Here is a 12,911-nt window from a genome sequence, read left to right on the forward strand (position 1 = left end):
GGACCGTGACAATGCCCACCGTGCTCGTCGGGGAAAGGATGCCCACTGTGCTCCTTTCACCTACTGCCCTCTGTAGGACCGCGACAACACCCACTGTGCTCGTTGGGGAAAGGACGCCCACCATGCTCCTTTCACCCACAACCACCAGCAGGACTTTATGTCTAGGGGGGAGGGGGCCTTGTCCATCCACACACTGAATTAGTAACTCTCAAGAGGCTGTTCTTGAGAGCTCTTTACTGTTCATTAACTCTTCTGTCAATGTCTCACTATTCAGCCACCACTGTATTTATCTTGCTATAGAAGGCATCACATCCGTCACTGCTTATACAGTAGCTCTTGTATCATCAAAAGTAAACATTAGGCCTAAATCATAATTTTGATGGAACATCACCAGTGTGTGTGTGTGTGTGTGTGTGTGTGTGTGTGTGTGTGTGAGAGAGAGAGAGAGAGAGAGAGAGAGAGAGAGAGAGAGAGACTTCAAAAACAACTTTATGATCAAATGCAACTTTAAGTGATGTAAATTGTTGAATTGTCTGCAACTTGATTAATGAAACAATTTTACAGCGGCAGTAACTAAAATAATGGTTAAGGCAAAGGAGAATATGTTGGGCAAGGTGATTTAGGCATTAAGCTTATAAACCAATATTAAAAGAAAAAAAAAAATGAGCCGATTAAAATGGTGTAGCCTCATAGTACTCTTCAATGGAGACATCTGTGGCACCCCCAAAGTAATCGATCACATAGATGTGGGTGATGTTTAGCTTGGCAAAGAAGAATCTGTGGTCTGAAAAGGCAAAGAATGTGCTTAATATTTACAGCTGTTACAAAATTTACCTTACAAACTTAACACCTCTAATATTTCCAAATAAGTTTATAGCTCTTCACTTTGAAAAACTCCCTTCAAATTAATCAGCTCAGTAAAATTATCTGATGGCAGAGGGATATAATGTTCTACTCAAGAACAAATTTCAGTACAGTACCTACGAAATCAAAGAAAGCTACAGCTAACCCTTCTGTTTGATGTCTCACCAAAGCTTAAATAACTGTCTGTACACAGCAAGAATAAACCAATAAAATACGTCACCAAATTAAAGGGGTTCAGTCTTACCACTAGGCCACGATGCCATCTCAGGGTGTCGAGAGAAGAGACCCAATCGTGCAAAGTCTGCCTCACTTGTCCCATTCTTCACCTGGAAAAAGTGTAGCGTCGTCATCATCATCATCATCATCCGGTCCTCCTTTCCCATCCAAGGGCAGGATGAGGAGTAGCAATGTCCAGACAGCCCAAAATTGCCCAATCCAATGGGCCAAGCTTCCATTCATTCATCATTCAAGCCCCCACTTTTATATAAAAATAATTTAATTCTACAGAGAAGAAGTAACTACTGTATGTACCATAAAATGGGTTACTTCCAACACAATGCCCATAAATACTGGTAAGGTATTTGAAGAGTTGACACTTCACAGATTATTACGACAGGTAAAGTGGTATTAGTACCAGAATTTTGCTCTAGCTTTGGCATTTTTTACACATGAATATCATCTCCATTTCATCGTGGAGCTGCACATTGCTTCTTATCAATATGGAATCAAAGGCTTTTCATCCAATTAGCTCACTTCCACTCACATACTCCTTTCATAATCTATTCAGTGCACTTTTGGATATTGCTCTTTACTACTGCTATTAATCTGCCTATATTCTTCTCCTTTATGGTGGACAGCGTATTCATTGCTATACACACACACTCCTTTTTTTCTATACAGCAATAAAATAAAGACATACTGAGGCTGGCCAGGGCAAAGAGAATGTTTATTTCATGTGCCAAAACCAGCTAATTACTTTCTAACAGCTACTGCAAACTATTGGAGAGAAGAAATCTGTGACATGAAACAAGATCTGTGACAATGTTCAGGTCTCTGCTTGAACTTTGACTACAGTACTTACTTGTGGCTATTTCTGGCTTAAGAGTGATGATTGTGTGGCTAGCCAACTATCTACTATCATCTACTGCAAGTACTCTTAGTCGTTCATAAACAAAACTTACCAACTCAGGATATTTTCAATAATCAATTTTCTCCTCTCCAGACAACCTTCAATATATCAAATGCAATGTGTTCAGATGTCTAGACATAAAGATCCTTATTTTATCTGAATTGTTTTCACGGCACCACGAATTACCCAAATGCAAGAATTACAACCACGTACTGAAACTGTGTATGATGAAATAATGGTTCAGCACTTTCACATGACAACTACTTTATATGCAATATTATTAGTTGCTGAAACTATAGGCTATAAGCTTAAACAGTAAAGCATAAGGTGCAGTGCAAAACCCTAATTTTTGACAATCATTCATGGAACACCTGTGGTTCTCTCGTCAAGCACTGTAGTGGCATTTTCTCACATATGAGCGGCCTGGCCCGACCACAGCACTTTTGAGAAGCTTATATCTCAGCAACCACAGGGCTGATCACTGCATGGTTTGCACCATATGATAGCCCCATTCTTTAAGATTTGTTCTGACAGATCGCATCACACCCCAGTGGTGCATGTGGCATGTGACACACACCAAGTGAAGCTTGTCGAGAATCTTCAAAAGGGGGCCACAGGACAGACAGTTTGTTGTAAAGACATGAAACTTGATAGGTAGATAGCTATCAATATACTCTGGGCATCCTCAGGATGTAAGGAGACATTTCAATACTTTCAGATTTAAATGACCTCACACGTACCTAGTCAACAAAGGCATTTTAGTGGTTCAATATGGTCAGCCTGCATCCCATACCACACAATGCAGTAAGCAACCATATAGGGAGACCAAAAATGTTCCATCATTGCCAACTACTTAAAACAATCATCAGCATTTTTGAGACTGCCTTTTACTTTTCAATTTCAGGTTTAAGCATACAACCATAAATGACTGGGACACTAGTGCTATTTTGACTCACCTCAATAACACTGCCAGAAAGGAGGATGCGGGCACACCGTGGGTCCTCAGGATCATAGCCAGAATTATGACAGAAGTCAGACTGAGCCTCAGACAACGAAATGGAAGCTCGGGAATCAGCCTTGAAAGTATGACAATGTGGTAAGTAGTCAGTCTTGAATGTTAATATGCAAAATCCTACTTTATGTGAAACAGCTTTAAATGAGACATGCTTCTAGTTCATTAGAGAGGCTATCTATCTATCTACCTCTCTATCTATCTATCTGTCTATATGTATATGGTATTACTGTATATCCTGTATATATAACTATAAATATATATATACGGTATATATATATATATATATATATATACTGTATATATATATATATATATATATATACCTGTATATATATATAATTATACATATATATATAAATACATATATATATATAAATACACGGTCCAGTACAAGAGATGCAGTCCAACATAATGAGATGAGGGACTGAGGCAGCACAAAAAAGGGCTTCTGCACATCACGTGACCACACGCCGAGATTTGATTTGATGGGAACACATATACAGGCAGTGAGGCCAAGCTTTGCGATTTTTGATTGGCTGGCGTCACTAGCACGGGCAATGGGTACTGTGTTGGATTAAGTATCAACATGCAAGGGGAGAAGTTCTCGGATTTCTGCCATTTCTAAGGGTTGGTTCCATGTTAGCCGCGTGACACTGCGTTACAATAAAAATATTAATATTTTTCTGGTGACCGCGCTGGATCCCAAAACGAATTGCACAAATGCGTACTGGACACGAGGGTACTGTACAGTATGTATATTGGCCAGCTCATGCTGCCCTTACTGTTAGTCGCATTTTCTTGCTTGGTTTCCTTCTTGCCTTGTTATGTAGCAGGCACTTCTGCCCTTCAAAATTTACCAATTCCAACCAAACTTTTGATACAATGACCAGGCTATGACCTAATTGTTTCCACAAGGTTTTGGTTGCTAGTCAACAACTCATTGCCTAGCAACAGCTGAAGGATAACTTTTTTTGTGCTTTTCACACTCTGAGCTGCAGAAGCATTGCTTAAGGGCATAGAAAGCTCTGACTTCTTTAAACGTAATCTTAAGGTCATTTCCTATTGGAAGTGTGCCATCCATTTATCCAATCTCTCCTCTAGTTTTCGAGTGACAACCCTAAGAAGACTGGCCTCAGCGCCCAAAGCAACCTGTACCAATTTTCAAAGATGCCCCTCCTAGTTCCTCAGTGGCTTGATGGAACTGAATGAAAGTTTTCATGCTTACAGACACTGACTAGTACTACAACTTTCTACTGAAAACCTTTGTGCTACATTGGCCATGTCAGGGGTCAGGGGTCATCAAATATAGAAATGGTGAAAATAGCTATAATCACAACTATGCTCAAGCAAAATGCTACACCTCTGAAGATTATTGAGCCAGGGCAATGATTCTTGGGTTGAATGTTGCACTGGAGTGCCTCCATACACAAATGACAATTAGTGTTGAAACCCACTTCCAGTCGCTGGCAGTGCCAGCTAGAAGATGTACTTCTTGTGGGCCATTCTGTGAATTTCGAGTTCCCTTGCTCCACGATGGGAGGATGGAATTGAACGAAACTTTGCATCCTTATAGACGTTACTGAGTACTACAAGTGTGCTTCATATATGTACGATTTACATCCACCAGGCCAGGGGTCAGAGGTCATCAAGTGCAGAAAATATGGAAAGCGCTCACATTACGACCTTGATCATGAGTACTACTAAGGCTCCGAAGATTATTAAACCAGGGCCATGGTGGAATGTTACACAGAAGTATTGTACCTCCATACAGAAATGACTTTGTGTCAGAACTCACTTCCAGTTGCTGGCAGCACCGCCTATAATTTGTACCTTGGGTGGGCCAAAGTTTGGTCCGCTCAGAGCTGGCCATCATTATCTACTGGTTGATATGTACAGTATATATATATAGGGCCTGAAGCAGTAGCATCTTCGCCGTGGGTCTACCCCCAAGAGGCTGTTGAAGCAGAAGAGGAGGACAGCATAGGGGACAAACGACCACAAAACCCCCTGGCCTGAGAACCTGGGAGTGGCTTCGGTCACCCGGGCAAGTACCACATCTCTCAGCACAACACACACAACAACACCATTTTTCTACAAAGAGAAATGACTCCCTGGCAGTAATTTCTCGATGACCTCTTCTAGCTGGGGACATTAAGAGCAATCCAGCATCCACCATCAAATACATATGTCCAACATGCTCAAAACCCATCAAGATGAGCCAACAGACAAAGAGTTCAGTTCAGTGCAATTCCTGCATGAACTGGACCCATTGCACCTACACAACACTTGCATCTAGAAAACATTACACAAACACCTGGACCTGCTCCTTGTGCTCCTTCCCCCCACCCACTAACCCTACTTCTACTTCCTCCACACCTCCTCAGCCAAACCCACCAACCCTTCCCACACCATCCAGTACCCCAACCCCTCCCACTCCACCCCATCCTAATCCACCCCAACCCTTACCTCCATCACAACCTTCTCCTACCCCTTCCCCTCCACCCACACCGCCACCTCCCCCTCGTGCTGCAGCAGCCAACACACATCGTACACACAACATAAACATCCTTCAATTAAACATAGATGGAATAAACACCAAAAAACAAGAACTCACACAATTTATCAAACAACAAAACATACACACTGCCATCTTACAAGAAAGAAAACTATGGTACACAGAACACAAAAAACACCCACATTTCATAATTTCACTACCATTCGACAAGACCGGGCCGACGGCGGTGGCGGTGGACTCATCACCCTGGTACACAAATCCATCAACTTTTCAGATACCAGTGCACACACAAAGTCATTTCTCCCCCCACATGACACCATGACAGAAATGCAATCAATTAAAATACGCACTGGTAACAAATCACATACAACAATCGCCAACACATAACTTCCCTCCCACTCGTGCCCCAGAGTACCACACAATTACTCTCCACAGATACACCACATCACTAACATACCAAACATCATCCTGCGTGGTGATTTCAACGCCATGGCGTTGGCCTGGCATGTCAACAACCCTGACACAGACAGAGGGCTGTTACTACAATCCCAAACAGATAATCTTTTCATACTGAACAATCTCCATCAACATACCCATATCCCACACGAAGCCCTCTTCCTTCCATCATCCCCAGACATCACCTTTTGCTCCCTAAACCTCGCCCCCACAACATCCTGGAGAGTAGTCAAAACCATTGGATCTGATCAACTCCCAATCATCATCACTACCAAAACCAGAATCACCCCAGCTGGCCAAAGACACACACACTCTAATTATCAGAATGCCAACTGGGGGGCCTTCAGAACAGAACAACATTTCAAAACATTAAACAGTACATCCATCACAAACATCAACACCACTGTGCACACTTTCAATACATTTATACAAAATGTAGACAAAAGACACATCCCTAGAGGCAACAGAAAGAGAGACAACCCCAACTTCACACCAGAAATTCAAGGCCTCATCAGTCAACAGGACACACTACGACACTCCCCAACACCCCATACACAAGACACTGTACAACAAATACAAGAGATCAACACTCAAATAAATAATAAAGTATCAGAACAGCAAACACTAAACTGGAATAATTATCTCCAAACACTTGACCACAAAACAAACACCAGCAAACTCTACAAAACACTAAACAGCATCACACTCTCCAACAGCAACACTACACAATCACATGCTGCCATCACAACAACAGACACTATAACTTCAAACAAATAACAAGCAAACACTCATCAATCACTTTTCACATGTCAGCAATCTAAACCCTCATCACGACGACCAATATATCATCTGACATAAGAGACAGTTCCCCACAGACCCAGACTATGCACCTTTCACTTACAACCGGACGAAGCACATCATTATCAACCTTAAGCACTCACCTGGCTGTGGACCTGACAACATAAGCAACATTCACCTCAAACAACTTGGACCACAAAGCATACAAGCACTCACCAACATATCAAACTACAGCTACTCACACAACACAATATGCAACATCTGGAAGCATGGCATTATCATCGTTATCCCTAAACCCAACAAAGACCTCACGTTACCTTCCTCACACCGCCCCATCACACTCCTCTGCACCCCCTCTAAAGTCACTGAACAACTGGTACTACAACTAGTTACACCCCTCACATCCCCCTAGCCTCATCACAACATTGCTTTAGGCCACTACACTCCACAAACACTCTTCTTACAGACCTTACACAGAGAGTTTTGATGGCATGAATTCAGCTAGGCCACCACACAGAATGCTCCTAGTCACATTAGACATTAGCGAAGCTTTTGATGCCATACCCCGCTACAACCTCACAAACAAAATATTCAACACAAACATGCACAATAGCACAAAAAAATGGCTGGCAAACTACTTGGCCGGCAGATGTGCACATGTAACACATGCTGGTCAGTCTTTGAACATCAGAAACTTCACAAATAGTGTCCCCAAGGATCTGTTTTGTCCCTTACACTCTTTAACCTATACATGCATGACATACCCACACCCCACACACCACAGCTACACATAGCTTCCTATGCAGATGACGTAACACTTATATGTACACACCAAAATGCAAACACAGCTGCACACATCCTCCAACCTAACCTCAACACACTACATGAATGGTTCACCACAAACAGGCTCAAAATAGCCCCAGCCAAATCTACAGTGACCTTTCTCACAAACTGGACAGCAGAACACAGTCACATTCCACACCTCACTATAAACAACACTCCCCTACAACACACACACACACACACACACACACACACACACACACACACACACCAAGCTGAAAGTAGATGGAGAGGTCTTTAAGGATGCGGCAATGCAAGCAGAAATAATGAACAAACGTTTCCAGTCAGTTTTCACAAAAGAAAAGGAGCTTGTGGAAGGGGAGGGAGTGATTAGAAATGTTCCGGTGATGAAAGATATAAAAGTGGAGGTGCAGGAAGTGTATAAATTACTGGAAACTCAAGATGTAAGGAAAGCCCCAGGACCTGATGGAATTTCTAATTGGGTACTGAAGGAATGCAGAGAACAACTGGCGGATAAAATTCACAGCTTAATTGTATGCTCACTGGAAGAGGGGAAAGTGCCAAAAGAATGGAAGAGGGCAAATGTGGTACCAATTTACAAGGGAGGAAATAGGGAAGAACCCCTGAATTATAGACCAGTGTCTCTAACCAGCATGGTCGCAAAATTGTGTGAGAGAATCCTGAAAGACAGATGGATAAAATATCTGGAAGAGATGAATATTTTGGCTAAATGTCAGTTTGGATTCAGAAGTGGAAGGTCATGTGTTTCAAATTTGTTGAGCTTTTACTCAAGAGCGATTGATGTGGTACAGGAGAGAGATGGTTGGGTGGATTGTGTGTACTTAGACTTAGAGAAGGCCTTTGACAAGGTACCTCATAAGAGACTAATGTGGAAACTAGAATATATAGGAGGACTAAAGGGGAAACTTCTGGAATGGATGAGAGACTTTTTGAGAGACAGACAAATGAGGACAGTAATAAAGGAAAAGATGTCTGGATGGAGGGAAGTAACAAGTGGAGTCCCTCAAGGTTCAGTGTTGGCGCCAGTAATGTTCCTGATTTACGTAAATGATATGGTAGATGGAGTGAATAGTTATGCGAGTCTGTTTGCTAATGATGTAAAGATCTTGAGGAAGATAGAGGTTGAGGAGGATTGTAAAATACTGCAGGAGGATTTGGATAGGATACACAATTGGAGCCGGACGTGGGAAATGAAATTTAATGTAAAGAAATGTAAAATATTGGAAATGGGTAAAAGTACCAGGAGACCATCACTGAATTATTTTTTGGGTAATGAATTAATCACAAAAAGGAGAGAAGAGAAAGATTTGGGAGTGCTGGTCCAAGATAGTTTGTCACCAGAAAAGCACATTAACAAGATAGTTGGAGAGACTTATAAGCTCTTGACTAACATAAGAGTAGCATTTCATTATATGGATGAGGAAATGATGAAAAAATTGATAGTGGCCATGATCCGCCCCAGGTTAGAATATGCAGCGGTAGTGTGGTCCCCACACAAAAAGAAAGATATAAACAAGATTGAGAGAATACAAAGAACAGCAACCAAGATGGTCCCCAGTCTGACAGACCTGTCATACAGAGAGAGGCTGGAAAAACTGGATTTGCCTTCGTTAGAGGAAAGGAGAAAGAGGGGAGACATGATTGCGGTGTTCAGGACCATGGTGGGAGTAGATAAAATTGACAAAGAAGATCTGTTTGTATGGGATAAGAGAGCAACAAGAGGACATGGAATGAAATTGAAAAAGTCAAGCTGCTTGAAGGATATCAAGAAATATAGCTTTCCTTACAGAAGTATAGACTTATGGAATAGCCTGGACAAAGAGATCGTCCAGTCTAAAAACTTAAACGAGTTTAAAGTTAAATTCAACTTATTGAGAAACAGCGACGGAAACCCACGAGCATAGTACATTCTGTGTATATCACAATTAGGTATATTCTTAAATATTTAGAACGACTCAGACAAAGAGGTGGTGCATGAGAAAAACATTCATGTGTGTAAAGGTAGACTTGATAAATGTGGATATGGAGACAGGACAACACGAGCATTGCTCAATTCCTGTATACTACAAATAGGTAAATACAAATAGGTAAATACACACAAACACACAAATCCTTGGTGTAACATACATCAATGTCATTTAAACAACACATCACAAACATTAAAAATAAAATAACACCAAGACTCAATGCCTTGAGGTCACTTGCCCATACAACATTTGGACACAACAAAGAAACCACCACCACAGTATACAAACAATAGATACATTCAGTGATGAATTATGCAAGCCCTGCTTGGGCTCCTAACCTCACTAAAAAACACTATAACACTTTTCAGACCATAGAGAACAAGGCCCTAGAAATAATCACAGGCTGCACAGCTACTACACCCACAGACCACCTACATCAAGAAACCAAAGCCCTCAAAGTCAAGCATCACCTAAACATGAGGCACCCAAATTCTCGCTGCAGGGGGAGGCAGTGGCTCAATCGGTAGAGAGGTGGCCTGCAGTCCTACTGGACCCAGGTTCAAATCCCCGCTGGGACAGGGAACTGTTTAAGGATCTGAATTTCATGAAAGCAGACTTTACTGATCTACCAGAAGACCCGCCGACATGTCGTAAAAATACCCCCGTTAATACGAATACAACAGTCCTGTATGAGACAGCCCTAGCATGTATTCAATATGGACGGTGGGTGTTAACGCCGAAGTGGTGACATGTAGAGATGCATGGTATGTATGAGGACTAATGGGCCTTGAGTGCTGGCTGTGAAACCTATGCCCAAAAAAAAAAAAAAAAAAAAAAAAAAAAAAAATCCATTACACTACATGGCAGCACATCCACACACACCAAGGAACATCAAAACAACACCCAGCACACAATAACATACACAAATAATGTCATCTCTTCCCCCTCGCCCACCTCAGAGCACATCCATACTCAAATCACTCGCTGCGCCACTCAGTCACTTAACCCTTTCAGGTCTCCTGGCCACTACAGTGGCTTTCTCGGTAGGGGTCTCCTAGCCACTCCCGTGGCAGCATATCTAGGCATGAATGAAAACTGTTGCGTGAGGCTGGTGAATGAAATGAGGAAACAAGCTGCTCCCCAGACCCCTCTGCTTCCACCAGGCATGCGCAGGTCACAATATTTTAGTTTAAACAGTCTGGGAAGAGCTAATCATGGTGGTGGGTTGGGCTGCACGTACTGGTTTTATTATACTGTTGATCTGGCAATATTTTTACTATTTTGGTATCAGACAGTTCATTTAGCAAAAGATTAATGTTTGTAATATATTTTTACTGCTCTGGAGGATACATAGCTCTCACATCCCTCCTCCCTTTCATATCCCCCTTTCTCCAGCCCCCTACCTCCCACTGATTCCCCACCCCTCTACCTCCCACCCTTCCACCCTCCACTTTCCCTCCAATCCCCCACCCCCTACTTCCTCCACCCCCATACCTCCCATTGATCCCCCATCCCTCTACCTCCCACCCCTCACCCCCCACCCTCCTCTCTCCCTCCAACCCCCACCCCCTGCCTCCCGCCTACGCACATAGCTGCCGCGTACAGGCAAGCAAGAGATTTCTGCGTTGTATGTCTCAATATTTATTCACTTCCTGGGTGTTAGAATGTCTGACTGAGGGAAAATAATTACAGATTTATGGTTTTAGGTTTCTTAGGTTGTTTCTGTAGCCTTTTATACATGTACCATGCATTTATTTGTTACCAGGTGGACATCCATGTGCAGCGAGTGTTGACTTTTTCATTGACAAATGATTGTCAGTGTCTCCTTACTTTTATCTGATTTATATTTCATGAGTTTCTCACATTTCCTGGTTATACTTATAACACCGTCAATTTTGAGAAATAATAAATATTTGATCACTGTTTCTGCTGCCTGTAAGTACACAGGATGATATAGTTAGCTAACAATAAACTAAACATACATACATACAAGGCAAGCTCCTCACCCCCACAGCCTTGGACGGTACTTAGGAAAGTAAGAGCAAAGTAAAATAAATTAGTCAGTAGTAACTAGTAAGTGATAGTTTTATATGGATCTTGTAACTGTTTAAGTTTGTTTTTTGTAAAGAAAACATCTCAAGAATCATTCATAAATCACGTGAGATATAATTTACATATATTAGTGCACTGGTTTTTTATAGAAAAACATGGAAGCAAACAATGCAATCATGTCGCCTATGCACCAAGAAATCACCTACCCACCGATACGGCAATACTCACATGCTACCACACACCACTTGCTACGCAACTTCCCATCATTTTTGCAGCACTTGTATAGTGAGTAGAGCTCTAATGTCTTATAGGCAGATGTGCATTACTTCCTTGTGCATGAATGATATTTTTTTCTTTTTTTGCAAACCTTGACTTTTTTCAAAAAAATGCGTCTCTCAAACATGACCTTGGGACCTATTTGAGACCTGAAAGGGTTAAAGACAACACACAGCCGCATGCATGGCCTCCTAATATCCACCCTTCTGAATCCTATCTCCCTTGTGAGGACAGGGTCCACCTGGCCAGGCTGAGATGTGGGCATCATCCAGCCCTTTTAAGTTCCCAGAAGAGACTGGATGGCTCTGTCACTGATGTCTGTCCAAAATGTAACACAGCAACCCATACTATTAGCACATTATGGAAGACTGCACTGCACACAATCACCTATGCCAACAACACAACATACACTCCTTGAGAGCTCTGTGGGAAAGCACAGTCTCAGCCATGGCCTTCCTTAGGGACTCAGGGCTGTTCGGCCAGACTGCCTAGGGAACAATGACTACTACTACTATCCATCCATCCATCATCCAATCCTATGTTGCCCCATGAGGAGCGTAGGAGCCTGGGGCTAGGCAGTTGGTCCTGACATTTAAGATGAGAGTGACCAGCCTCACTCATCCCTGAGTGGCATTATGTGAGCAAGAGTAAATATATATACAGTATAGGGCAATGTAGGATTGGATGATGGATGGATGGATGGATATATATATATTTACAGTAAAATCTCATATTTCGACAGTTTAGAATTCGATGATTCGAATTTAGATGCATTTTGGAGTGGTCTGCCTACCTCACTTTTCGATGCAAAATCGCGAATTTCAATGCTGTCACGAGCTTCATAAGCAGAAACAGTCAAAGATCATCACCTGCAGACCAATTACTGTACTAGGGGGTTGCAAGATATAACCATCCAAGAGGGTGAGGAGGAAGATGTTGACACTGCAGATGTCCAGATACTCAAGGATGATTTTCATTTTGAGGAATTTGGGTTGGATACCTCCACAGAGGAGG

At 42.1% G+C, this 12,911-nt stretch overlaps 1 protein-coding gene across 1 annotated transcript in view; it reads right to left on the reverse strand.

Moving 5' to 3' along the window:
• Positions 1-248: 248 nt before the first annotated feature.
• The window catches only part of CREG (Cellular Repressor of E1A-stimulated Genes), a 28,821-nt gene continuing 16,158 nt past the window's right edge, over positions 249-12,911 (reverse strand). Inside the window, exons 5-7 of the mRNA XM_080287214.1 lie at positions 2,950-3,069; positions 1,109-1,190; positions 249-784 (exon numbers count right to left, since the gene is read on the reverse strand). Coding sequence (XP_080143340.1) covers positions 672-784; positions 1,109-1,190; positions 2,950-3,069 — 315 coding nt within the window. The 3' untranslated portion in view covers positions 249-671. The remainder of the gene's footprint in view (positions 785-1,108; positions 1,191-2,949; positions 3,070-12,911) is intronic.

This window comes from Coenobita brevimanus, chromosome 14, assembly GCF_032717465.1.
Source record: "Coenobita brevimanus isolate Jiangsu-jjx chromosome 14, ASM3271746v2, whole genome shotgun sequence".
Taxonomy (NCBI): Eukaryota; Metazoa; Arthropoda; class Malacostraca; order Decapoda; family Coenobitidae; genus Coenobita; species Coenobita brevimanus.